At 31.2% G+C, this 14,278-nt stretch overlaps 1 protein-coding gene across 3 annotated transcripts in view; it reads right to left on the reverse strand.

Annotated features, from left to right (window-relative positions):
- Positions 1-3,224: 3,224 nt before the first annotated feature.
- Daam (disheveled-associated activator of morphogenesis-like protein) overlaps positions 3,225-14,278 on the reverse strand; it is a 55,619-nt gene continuing 44,565 nt past the window's right edge. For all 3 annotated transcript variants that reach the window (XM_070312847.1, XM_070312846.1, XM_070312845.1), the window contains exons 3-12: positions 13,038-13,346; positions 12,296-12,520; positions 11,455-12,052; positions 11,073-11,347; positions 10,060-10,392; positions 8,417-8,892; positions 7,399-7,835; positions 7,017-7,144; positions 5,329-5,499; positions 3,225-5,198 (exon numbers count right to left, since the gene is read on the reverse strand). In XM_070312847.1, the coding sequence (XP_070168948.1) occupies positions 4,932-5,198; positions 5,329-5,499; positions 7,017-7,144; positions 7,399-7,835; positions 8,417-8,892; positions 10,060-10,392; positions 11,073-11,347; positions 11,455-12,052; positions 12,296-12,520; positions 13,038-13,346 (3,219 nt within the window). In that variant the 3' untranslated portion in view covers positions 3,225-4,931. The remainder of the gene's footprint in view (positions 5,199-5,328; positions 5,500-7,016; positions 7,145-7,398; positions 7,836-8,416; positions 8,893-10,059; positions 10,393-11,072; positions 11,348-11,454; positions 12,053-12,295; positions 12,521-13,037; positions 13,347-14,278) is intronic.

A 14,278-nucleotide genomic window follows, 5' to 3' on the forward strand; every position in this document is an offset into this window, starting at 1 on the left:
ACATGCAAATAGAAGATCCAAATTATAGCAGCAAAATAGATTATAATAAAATAATTTTATAAATTTTGAAAAAAAAACTGCTAATAACTCTAATAATTTCATATAAAAGTTGTAATTTAAAAATAGAAACTTTTACAATATTATAGCTGTCATATAAAAATCTTTTTCTCTAATTTTTTCTTGTTAAAATCGAATAAATAAAAAACAAGCGTTACGAGCGATTAATTGCACAATTTAAATTGCACGTATGCAATTAATAAGTAATTAATATACAAATAACAATTTACTTACCACAGGGTTGCTCTACCGACGCCCGATGCCTCTCCTAGGCCGCCTCCTCCTCATCTCAGGTCGATTCACACGCGCGATATTTTAAACGTCACACTCGCACTTTTATTAAAAAAATTACTTCCGCACTTATACGCGCGATACTTTGAACGACACTCCCGCACTTTCGAATTTCGGCACGATCGAACCTCGCTTCACCTGAGAATCAATAATATTAATATAGTATTAATATTAACTGATATTAATATAAAATTAATTATATTAATAGGTATTAATATATTAAAGATTGCAACGCTGAGAGATATCCCATTTAGCCGGCAACGAAGTATGATTCTCGATAACAATCGTGAAAACGAGATAGAAGTCCAACGCGAAAACGCGACGACGCGAAAACGCGAAAACGCGGAAACGCGACGCATCGTTGCTCGTACGGCACGATGACGGCAACGACGACGCACTAGGGTGCGTTCGACGCACAAATGCGCGTGCCACATATGAGCCATTGCGCGACTCGTGGCAATGCTGTACTGACACGCGACGCGAAACACGCGAAAACCGTCCGCGGCACGATCACGGTACCGACGACTAATTAATTATTAATCTTCTCGATACTTGTCGCGATCGCGTTTAGGAAAGGAATTTTATGGAGTCTCGCACTGCTACATTACCGCTCGAGTATCGCCGCGCGAATGATAATAAACACGTAAGAAAGGAATTTGAGCGTCTCACCCCACTACAGCTCTATTCAAGTGCCTTCGTATAAATGATAACAAAACCGTGATACGTAAACGATGTGTGTTGACGCGCGTCAATATTTACGCCGTCAAGACCGATGTTAGATATTATCCTAATTCGCTGCCAAAATATTTTATGTATTATTATATTATACACGGTATGTATACGTTGTATGTATACGTGGAATATTAAAGTGTATAAAATATATTTTAAATTATGATTAATTATATTATATTTATTAAGCGATTAATCGGTCTTTCGTTTTATTAATTACTCGATTTTGCGATTTGATAATTGTTCGATCTTAATCCGAATCATATTTAGATGCCGTTAAAAATCAAAATATGATAAGGCGTCGGACAAAATATATTTAACTTCGAGTATTTTTGAAGAAATAATTATTGCTTATAAGGATCGTAACATAATTTATAATTTTAATTCGTGTCACTTCGATTCTTGGTTAAATGTATATACCATATACATCATACAAAATACGCACTTCGAGATCTATCGTGGCAATATAATTACGTTTAGTTATAATATTAAATTATAATTTTTATTTAAGATATATAAAAAATAACTAATTATTAATCTTATCAAATTATTTCCTGATACTAGTCACGATCGCGTTTAGGAAATTTAACGGAGCGTCTCGCAGTGTTACTTTACTGTTCGCTATCGCCGTGCGAATGATAACACGTAGGAAAGGCATTTGAGCGTCTCGTCCCACTATAGTTCTATTCAAGTATCTCCGTATATAACCCCTCTCCTTATAAATCATAACAAGACCGTGATATGTAAAACGTAAACAACAGCGCGCCAATGTTTACGCCGTCAAGGCTGAATATTACGTATTGTTAATTTGCTATCGAAATATTTTATATATTATGATGTGTATACCAGGTATATAAATATGAAACCGCAATTTTTGTATAGAAAATACACGTTTATTGTATGAAAATGATAAAAAATATTTTATTCCAAGTATTGCCCATTGCTAGCTATACATTTTTCCCATCTCTCTGACAATTTGTGGATGCCACACCAAAAAAAAACTGTTGCTCTTTTGAGGCAAACCAGTCATCGAGCCATTTTCGTACATTTTCGTAAGAAGTGAAGCGCTGCTCAGCAAGTGCGTGTCCCATCGATGCAAATAAGTAGTAATCGGATGGAGCCAAGTCTGGTGAGTAAGCCGCATACGAAAGTATTTCCCAACTAAACGCCTCAATCGTTTTCTTGACCGGTTTTGCTGTGCGTGATGGTGCATTATCATGAAGCAAAATCACTTTGCGTTGCCTTTTTTGATATTCTTGTCGTTTTTCACGCAAAGCTTGATTCAAATCGAGTTGTTGTTGCGATTGAGCGTCATCCTCATCCAACAATGTTTGCAATTCGCTGTCTTCAAACTTTTTCGGTGGTCTTCCACGTTCTTCGTTTCTCACGTCAAAATCGCCACTTTTGAATTTTTTAAACCACTCAAAGCACCGTGATTTACCAAGAGCATGCTCACCGTAAGCTTCGACAAGCATTCGACGCGATTCTGCAGCAGTTTTCTTCAAATGGTAACAGAAAATCAATGCTGTCCGCAAATCGTAGTTTCCAGGCACAAAATTCGACATGTTCAACGCTATTAAAAACTATGCTGTTGTATGAAACTTGTATTGTTGTGAGTTGAAAATCTTTATCGGATGTCGAAACAAGAAAATGGCGCCAATGACGCGGTTTGACGGTAACTACATTGACAGCTAGGGCCATCTATGGGCAAATTCCGGTTTCATATTTATATACCTGGTATATGCGAAATATTAAATTATTTATTTTAAATTATAAATCAATTATTTATTAAACGATTAATGTAACACCGAACTTATCGTTATGTTACTTATTCGATATCTGCAATTTCATCATTTTACAGCGCATCCTTAATCCATATTATATCTAGAAGATCATTGAAAACTCAAATGATATATAGCATCGCGGACAAAATATAACTTTTATATTTTATGCAAATTTCTACAAGAAAGACCAATTGTTATAAGATTAATTGTAAAAATAAAATAGGCATCATGGTATCGTGTGTGTTATCATTTTTGTAAAGGAATAAAATAAACAATATGACTTAAAACTATTAAGATTTTACACATTTAATTGATATATTTCTTCATATATAGATACATACGATATATCGATGATATATAATATATATTAATCGGACACTGATTTCTGCAGAATAGTTATGCATCGAGCATGAAAACATCAATTATATATTAAATATTTACAAAAGTACAAAAGCTTACAAAACATCGATTACTATACAGCAAACTCTTCTAGTTACTTTTTATAGCTTTCTTTTTCTACACATCGAAAACTAACTTTAATGCTGGCATAAAGCCGATATAATATAGTTTTCTAATCGTATATCTAAATTGTAATAATTGTATTATTCTTCTAACTTAGAAAATCAGACTTTTAGTTTTCCGGGAGCAATTAACTAGCTATATATTCACTGCTTACCTAGGCCTTTTATGTATTTATCAATCAATATTATTTATTGTTTAAACACCACGAATTTTTGCGTGTCGTACGAGGTATTTATTCCTATCGCGTTTTTTTTTCGTTCAAAATAAAATTATTAATTCCTACAAGTAAAATAAAAAATATATATCCTATTAAACATATGCTATAGAAGATGATTCGCTGCACTGTTTTGATTCTGACAATGGACAGGAACTTTATGAATGTCTTGTCTTGTTTTAATATCAGATTACTATTGCTAGCAAGATTTTGTCAAATTAATTATGCTTAATTAGTGTTGACTTTAATTAACAAAATATGTATTGTAGCTTGTATGCCGAATAAAATTTGCCCCGCATAATTTACCTTAATTAATATTTAATATTAATAAAACTTTGCGTTAGTTTATAAATATTTAATCTGTACGCCAAATTAGCACCTTTGTCAATTTATATGTCTTTCACAATTGATATGTCTTTTATAAAAAATAATAATTGTACGCATATGTTTCTTTAAGAATGCACATCCGTTCAATACGGATTATTCCGTTGTATAATTATTATATTTTTCATTGCATGATTATTTGTATTGATCGTATTTTATTAATTTCACACGCATAATTTGTAATTTAAAATCTCTTTCGAATGAAAAAATTTTAATAATTATTGCGAACTAATCAAAAAGTATGTTACTGGCAATCACACATTCAACTCTTTGTAAAATACAATATTTATATCAGAAATGTCAGTTACTTTCACATTCAATTAATTTTTTCTTCTGCAAAGGTGCTTATATTAGTTTCTCGTGTAAAATTTTTTTAAAAATTCATCAACATTTAAAATTTCGTCTGATCTGGCAAATTCTTCCAAGTATAATGTGCATTTTGTAAAGAATATTATATAACATTAATATATTTTTAATATTAATATAAAATTCCTGTAAGCGTTTTTCGTGATGGTGTTTAATTCGTCGTATAAAATTTTCGCGGAAAAAATGTCTACCGGTTTCATATTTATATACCTAGTTATATTCAATGTATAAATGTACCAAATTTCGTATATAAAAGTTGCTTTCGTGGACAACGAATTTTTATGTATCTTTCCGTATATTGTGTGTAAGTTTGAAAATATATTTTACGTATTACATGTAGAAACGCGTTAGTAAATCAACGTACATATTTTTTACAGAATGACATCAAATTATCAATAGGATATACATATATACTTGTAAATGATATTGAGGAATATTATCTGTGTATTTATAATTATAATAGATTGCCTACACAATTTGTTTTCAAATACGATTAATTCTTAATAAACGATTTTTTTGAGAATGTGTTAAAAAAATGATTTATTTGTCGGGATTTTTTTCGATCATCGGAATTCATGGAGGTTTTAATGGCGTTCTCGGGAATCCTCCTTATGAGTGCTATGCCTGCGCGTTTCTTGACCACTGGGTGTAACAGGTCGTCGCTTCGACCTTTTGAATTTGGCAATATCTTCGCCGAATACGTCGCCAGTTCGAAGAGCGGATATCAAGTCATCGAATTCGCCCTTGTTGTCATTTTGGCCGTTACTGTTTGCTTCGTTCTTTTTCGTTAGCGATATGCTGTTTAAGATACCTTCTCGCGAGTTCTTCCTTTCTATTGTTCTTTTCCGAAGCTGTAATTGTAATTTCGATGTTACGAAAAAGTTTTGTGAAATTGTATAGCGAGTAAGATAAATTATTAAATGTAAATTCGATATGTATATATATATATATATTTATTAATTATTAGATAGAATTTCTTACTTCCTGTTCCTGTTTTGCTCTACGTTCCTCTTCTTCAACCTTCTTTCTCATGTTTTCTACATCTTGTCTCGCTTCAGCCAGAGCTTGCAGGAAGTTTTCAAAAATGCCGAAAAATTCATCTGGTTGAACACCAGCCGAATCCTCCCCAAATAGTCTCACTGCTCGATCAAACTATTTCAATAAAGAAAAATTATTTAAGTAAACACAATTATATTAATGTTATATTAGAAAGAGTTTTAACAAAATTTAATATTAATATTATATAAATGTTAAGAATAAGTTACCGATTAATTTAAATTTTTTATTCATAAATAACATGTAATGCAATATACAGGGTGTCCCATTTTAAAGGACCCACTCAAATATCTCAGAAACACTAAATCGAAAAATGTTTCAAACAAAAGTTGTGTGGCTTCAAGGGGGCCATAAGATGGTGGCAATTATTTGACCTTGGAAAATCATTTCAAGGTCATGCGAAGGTCAACTTTAAAATCTTAAACGGAAATCCCCATTTTTTATTTAGTATTCTTGTAGCTTGCCTCGAAAGCTTTCCAAAACACTATAATAAAGTATTTTTTCATTAAGTACTTTTCGAGTTATTTTATATTTTAATCAGACATCTTTTGATATAAAAAATTAAACATCTCATAAAATAGTTAGTTTTTGATAATCTTACCGTAAAACTTTTATGTACAGAATAATGATACAAATCAATCAGTAAAAAAATAATAGTTTTAAAAAGAATTATTTACGATTTATTTTTTTAAACAATTTTTTTTTTGCACTAATTGATTTGTCTCATTATTCTGTACATAAAAATATTACGGTAAGATTATCGAAAACTGAATATTTTATGAGATATTTAATTTTTTATATCAAAAGATGTCTGATTATAAAATATAAAATAACTCAAAAAGTACTAATGAAAAAAATACTTTATTATAGTATTTTGGAAAGCTCTCAATATCAGCTACAAGAATACTAAATAAAAAATGGGGGTTTCCATTTAAGATTTTAAAGTTGACCTTTACATGACCTTCAAATGATTTTTCAAGGTCAAATAATTGTCACCATCTTATGGCCCCCTTGAAGCCACACAACTTTTGTTTGAAACATTTTTCGATTTAACGCAGTGTTTCTGAGATATTTGAGTGGGTCCTTTAAAATGGGACACCCTGTATATTATGTATATAATATTTATATATCCCATACAGCACAGATAATCGGCTCAATGTAATTAAATAGTAAATAATTAAATTTAGATAATTAATTCAATTTATAAAATTAGAGAGTTAATTGATACAATGGGCACTGAATCTTTATTTCGTTTTTCAAATATAAGAGAACAATTGTCCATTTACTTGTTCAGTTTCACAATCAATTTAATACTTTGAATCACTTAATGAGATTATATCAAAACTTAAGCTGATATACATACTATATTTTTGATTTTTAGTCGTGCTTTGTAGACTTTATACCCGCGGAAACTTCAATACGATACTAACAATCATGTTTTGTTACAATAACTTGTAATAATATATTGCATAATAAAGCGTAATACATTACATATATTACCAATTAGATAATTTACATTATTTGTTTTACTCCTATATTATTGTAATAAAAATTTTCATTGAAATTATAAGTTTGTCATAGTTATAATTGATAAGTACTAGGGATATTCTTACCCTAGTCTTCATGTCTTGGAATAAGTCTTCAGCCTCTGCTAATCTACATGTGGCTTGCGCCTGGAAGTCCCTCATAGCTGGTAAAAACATATCACCCTGAAGTACCTGAGATTGACCTCGATGAAATTCTGAAAAACAATAAAATAAAAATAGCACAAACAATATAATAAATATCACTCGTTTTCTCTTTCATATCTTCTTACATATATACTTTTAGAGAACCATTACCAATTTTATGGAAGCACAGAGACAAGAAAAATTTTATAACTAGTAACAAGAGCAGGTAAAGAAGTTTTTAAATTATTCTCAGTTCTTAACGTCTCTTTTTATACAAATTCCAATTAATTTACAAAATTCGATTAGTACATAATTTTCATTATACCTATTTCCCTCTGAACATCCTGCAGTCCATTTTTAAGATTAGTGACCTCCTTTTGCAGATCAGCCATACTGACTCTAGCTGCTGTCCTAACATGCGGCATATCCTCTTCGATATCTAAGACCTCTCTGAATCTAGCTTCGAGAATCTGCACGAGATAATGTAACAAAGTTGTACCCTTGGAGCAAGAGGACTTTGTGTCAACTAGACGATTTAAAGAAGCCAATCGGAAGCCGCATGCGTTACCCCGCGCATTTCCGCGGTTTACGTAATTTCCTAACGCCAAGACTAATTCCAAAAGCTTTCTGAGTCTTCTTGATCTGGCCACTTGCCGGCTTGCTTCTAGAACTGCACGCATCCTCGGCGTCAATTCCGCGATGCTAGCCGCGAATTTCTTTTTGTAATGCAGAGAACGCAATCTCTGCTCATAATGCGGCACTCTAAAGACAAAAATATATATCTTGTTCATGCGACGTTTTTTTATTAATTCCCTTTTGCGCACATGAAAAAATTCGGGTAAATCTTGACTCGATATTTAAATAAATGTAATAAATAAGTTTATCTTTGGTAATAACTAGGAATTCGTAATGCTGCGTTTATTATGAAATTCTTAGCGAAACCAAACAGTAATCCTGAAATGTCCCTACTATCGTAACTGACAATAACGAGAAAATATACATAAAAAAAAAAAAATAAACACATAAGTAAGATATAACAAAAAGATGATAAAAGTACTACAATAATTGTGATATTTCAAAGTTACATATCTCGAGAAGGAAAGGAGAGCGCGCTATATAATTCAAATCATGTATTACTTAGGAATGCATCCTCCACGATATATGTAAAAAAGGAAAGTAATTTTGTGAAGTGTAAGTTAATGTCAAGATTTATCGGAATTCGAATTCATGAATAACTGGAAGTCCCCAATCAAAATAGCTCAAAATAATCATTATAATATTATTCAGTCTAATAATTTAAAACTAATTTCAAGTTAATAATATTGAAAATATTGATAACGCACTTTGATATTTGATACAAAAAACTGTCGGCTCTATTCTGCAATTCTTTCTGATGGATATCTAACGAGGCGGCCTCCTCCGAGGACGGTATGTATTTTAGCAACTGCTCCACCATATCGATATGCAAAATGTTCTGTTGATCCATTGACAATATCGTCCTAGTGATCTCATTGTCAGACATCTTCAATTTCGACAATAATATCGTGCAGTTTTGTGCTCTCCTCGAATCGATCACTGACATCGTTTTCTTATTTTTTCCTAATGTCCTTAAGTCTTCTATCGAGCCCTCCGTGGAAACACCATTCTTCTGATACGCGCAAAAGATTTTGTCGATAGACTCGAGATCCATTACATTATAAAGCTTACTATCATCCAATTCAGACCATATTGTGCCTTGCAATTTTTGCTCAGGTATTTTCGACCAATTGAACGACTTCAAAGGATTACTCGGCTGCGGAACGTTCTTTATTATCTCCACCTGCAATATTTAATTTAAATTATGTAAGTTAAATTATTTAACTAGGCACAATTATTAATTATATTTTTTAATGCATCTAATTGTATGACACGTCACATTACGTAATGCATATAAAAAACGCATTATTTAACGATATTATATATATATACAGGGTGTCCCATTTTAAAGGACCCATTCAAATATCTCAGAAACACTGCGTTAAATCGAAAAATATTTCAAACAAAAGTTGTGTGGCTTCAAGGGGGCCATAAGATGGTAACAATGATTTGACCTTGGAAAATCATTTGAAGGTCATGTGAAGGTCAACTTTAAAATCTTAAATGGAAACCCCCATTTTTTATTTAGTATTCTTGTAGCTGATATTGAGAGCTTTCCAAAACACTATAATAAAGTATTTTTTTCATCAGTACTTTTTGAGTTATTTTATATTTTATAATCTGACATTTTTTGATATAAAAAATTAAATATCTCATAAAATATTCAGTTTTCGATAATCTTACCGTAATACTTTTATGTACAGAATAATGAGACAAATCAATTAGTGCCAAAAAAAACAAATAATTGTTTAAAAAAATACATCGTAAATAATTCTTTTTAAAACTATTATTTTTTTATATTGATTGATTTATATCATTATTCTGTACATAAAAGTATTACGGTAAGATTATCAAAAACTAACTATTTTATGAGATGTTTAATTTTTTATATCAAAAGATGTCAGATTAAAATATAAAATAACTCAAAAAGTACTGAATAAAAAAATACTTTATTATAGTGTTTTGGAAAGCTCTCGAGGCAAGCTACAAGAATACTAAATAAAAAATGGGGATTTCCATTTAAGATTTTAAAGTTGACCTTCACATGACCTTCAAATAATTTCCCAAGGTCAAATCATTGTCACCATCTTATGGCCCCCTTAAAGCCACATAACTTTTGTTTGAAACATTTTTCGATTTAACGCAATATTTCTGAGATATTTGAGTGGGTCTTTTAAAATGGGGCACTCTGTATATATATATATATATATATATATATATATATATATATATATATATATATATATTATTATTAATAATATATAATTTTTTATATAGTTATTATAGTTATTAATATTATTTATTAGTATTATTAATTATAATAACGCAATTTAAATAGAATAATAATAACCTTCATTGGTGGAGGAGCAATCGGCATTAAACAAGGAGGGGGTGGTGGCGCTAATGGAGGAGGTGGCGGTGGTGGTGGAGTAGGTTTTGTCTCAACCTTCTCAAGTACTTCATCCTCCACGATTTTCAGAGTAGCTTTTGCATCGTCCGGTAAACTTCCCGAAGCTACCAACTGTTCTAAACGTTTTCTTTCAGATTTTTCGTTGTTAATTTGTCGCGACAACGTCTCAAGGTTATCTTGCAACTCAGAAATTTTTTGCTTTGTCTCTATGTGCATCGACGTCTCTTTCTCGAGACGTTCTTTGATTCTTGCTAAACTAGCCTCCATATCTTCCTACAAAATGCACATTAATTTAGCTATGTTTACATAATCTTCATTAGGTGTCTTAAATCTCATTAGCTGTTCAAATCAACAAAATTAAAAATTGTTATAACTTAGAAACTGAAGAAGTTTTTAATAATCGAAATAAGTTAGGAAAACAATATAATATATAAAAATGATAATTATTAACAAAAATATCTGTTAAGTTTAATAAATAAATGAGTAAAAAAAAATTACTAAAAATCTTTTAGTACATTAATATTATGAAAATGTTAACATTTATATTTTCAGAAAGAACTTTAGATATATAGACAATCGCAAACCGTGACTATTTATAGTAAAAAATAAATAATGTGCAGAGCAATAGAATGATAGCATTGACATGTGTCATATATAGGATATAAGATTAATAAAAATAAGATTTATTTCATGTTGAATAAATTCACATAACAAATAATGCAAAAATGTTATGTTATAAATTAGCTTTCAATTTAAAAGCCTCGATATATTACAAAAATATTTTTAAAGCTAAATGCAACATTTAAAAAAAAAAAAAAAAAATGATCTCGATTTCGAGATTATCTCAGTTTAGATCAAGAGAAGCAAATCTCTTTTATAAGTAACTATTTCTTTGAAAATAAAAAATTGGTTGTGTCCGATTCTCAAAATCAATATTAATTTTCAACCCGTACTTTCTCTTGAGTTCTCAGATCTAATTCCTGCTCTTTCTTAGCCAATCTTGTGGACATATCCAAATTCTCGCGCTCCAACTCTTCTGCCTTTTTTCTTGCTGCCACAAGTTCCTCTTCTTTTGCGAGAAGGTGGACAATTTCTTTTACGTTTATTTCGATCGGAGCTACATCAGGATTTCTTATCAAGCCTGTCTCATTGCTTTCGGACTGTAGAACGATTTGCTGAACGATTCGATCGAACAGCAACCAATGCTGGGGATGTGAACCGTAATCCACTAAAAAAAAAAAAAAAAAAAAAAAAAAAAAAAAAAAAAAAAAAAACAGCATTATGGTATATCTTATATATCTTATCATGACACAATCTATTGATCCGGGAACTCACGTGGCAATAAAAGACAATGTTCAAGCAAACTAAGAAAATGAGGATAAGCAGCAGTATGACTGAGCTTCCGTCGCAGAAGATCGAACATGGCGCTAGCACTTTTAGTATCCACATGCTCCTTCTCAAATTTTCTGGCAAGTTCCTTCTCGTCCTCGTTCCGTACCATTTCGAAAAAATCGAGATGCCTATCGAGTGTCTCATTCTCGTACCTTCTCAGTTTCTCGATAATAGGCTGAATGCCGAGCATCAGTAGCTCGTATCTCAAGTGCAGTCTAAACTCTAATGTCACCTGACCCGGTCCATAGTTTAGCACAGCATTGATAAATGACATGATCGCCGTCTTCAGGGACAGATTGTCCTTATAGGCGCCAAAGTTTTTATCGAGATTATTAATTATACATTGGAAGCGCGTTCTCTCGGAATGGTATTGTTGGAAGTGTAACATAGCCTCTAGGACCTTGCGGTGACCTCCGGGCACTAAACAAACTGCGCCGAGGATCTCTAATACAGAAATTTTTGTCTTTATATTCTCAGTCGCCAGCGACTGTGATATCGTGTTGATTGCCGTTGGGTGCGCCAACACATGGGCTCTACCATTCTAGAAAAAAAATTAATTGATGAAATAAATAATAAAGAAGAAATAGCGATACGCTATTGGTTTCTTTCAACAAATTAGGAAAAAAAAATAAGAAAAAAAAGCGATTAATTAATTAATGGTTTGCATATCTTCATTAAAAAAAAAAAAACAAGAAAATTAAATAAGTTGTTTAATTCTTCGAGGCACAATTTATACTCATAGTTAATAAATTTTATTACACAAGTTAATAAAGACGGAACTCACCGAATTGTTCATTAAAGCTTTTAGACATCCTATGACACTGGTATGGAGATTGCTATTAGCCGCCTCGGCATTCATGGTTTCTAATACTTGTAAAAGAGCATTTAAACCATCTAGTTCTATAAATCTAAGAACGAAACTATGCGGCTGCGTCCTCAAAGCAGTCTTTAGGGCTTCGGCTTGGCGCATTTGATTCGATATCTCCTCATCTTCTTCTGGAAAAGGACTCTGCGCAAAATATTTGATATGCTTATCATATATTATTATTAGAGAAATAAAGTTGAAAATAATTGGCAGTATAATTTTTATAATTTTCTGAGAAAATTATTAACTTTGAACAGTCTTATTATCACTAATTTATATACGCATAAAAATACATATTTTTGAAGACTACATATCTAATTAGCAACTTATTAGTTTGTTTAATTTGTTTTTATACTTCATTCACACTCTGGTAAGAAAATTTTTGAAACAAAATGCAAATGTATCGTAACTATAAGAAATAAAATTTGTAATAAGTAAAATTACAAAATAAAAATGTTTATTGCAAATATCGATGTTATATTATTGTATACTACATCTTGATTCGAGTTGAAAAATTTCAATATATTTAGTATATTATAAATTTTTTTGAACTAGAACATTAAATGCAGTCGGAAACATGTCGAATACATTTTATAAAAAAAATGTATCGCGTGTCGATAATTAATTATACATATTCCATTAAACAATTTCGTTCACTCACGCTCGCTATCGTCTTCAATCTATTAATATAGTCCTCGGGATCGCCGCTTAGATCGGTTGTTCGCAAGCCTCCGTTGTCCAGCGTGCCATTACCTTTTCTAGAGCAATATATTTGCCATTTTTTATTCGCCGGAAGTGCTAAAACAGCCTGTCGATTGGCTTGGGTTAAGTCCAATTCGTCGACGAGTTCGAGAAACATTTTATTTAGCTCTTCCTCGGCTGGCATTGGCAAGGTAGGCGTCATCGCTTGTAGCGTGAGCGTACCCGTGTGTTCCACAACGCAATACGTGATTTCCGGTGGCTCATCATCCTGCAAAAAGAAAGCAATTCAATCAGTTCTGTATTCTGGCTGTTACAGATCATACAAGTAACATTCCATCAATAAGCATAAAAAGATAAAAACTTATATATATATAAATATATATATATATATATATATATATATATCAGGGTGTCCCATTTTAATCTCCTCAGGCAAATATCTCAAAAACCAAGCCCGAAAGAGAAAAATGTTTCAGACAAAAGTTGTTTGGTTTCGAGGGGGCCATAAGATGGTACCATTGGTTTGATCTTGAAGAGTCATTTGAAGGTCACATGAAGGTCAACTTTAAAATCTTAAATAGAAACCCCCATTTTTATTTAGTATTCTTATAGCTGATATCGAGACCTTTCCAAAACACTATAATAAAGTACTTTTTGAGTTATTTTATATTTTAATCTGACATATTTTGATATAAAATATTAAATATCTCGTAAAATATTCAGTTTTCGATAATCTTACCATAATACTTTTATGTACAGAATAATGAGACAAATTGATTAGTGTAAAAAAAAAACAAATAATTGTTTAAAAAGATACATTGTAAATAATTTTCTTAAAAACAATTTTTTTTTTATACTAATTGATTTGTCTCATTATTCTGTACATAAAAGTATTACGGTAAGATTATCAAAAACTAAATATTTTACGAGATATTTAATTTTTTATATCAAAATATGTCAGATTAAAATATAAAATAACTCAAAAAGTACTTAATAAAGAAATACTTTATTATAGTGTTTTGAAAAGCTCTCAATATCGGCTACAAGAATACTAAATAAAAAATGGGGGTTTCCATTTAAGATTTCAAAGTTGACCTTCACATGACCTTCGAATGATTTCCCAAGGTCAAATCATTGTCACCATCTTATGGCTCCCTCGAAACCAAACAACTTTTGTCTGAAACATTTTTCTCTTCCGGG

Source organism: Polyergus mexicanus, unplaced genomic scaffold (genome assembly GCF_030449975.1).
Source record: "Polyergus mexicanus isolate NDT 795.1 unplaced genomic scaffold, iyPolMexi1.0 SCAF_23, whole genome shotgun sequence".
NCBI classification, from domain to species: Eukaryota; Metazoa; Arthropoda; class Insecta; order Hymenoptera; family Formicidae; genus Polyergus; species Polyergus mexicanus.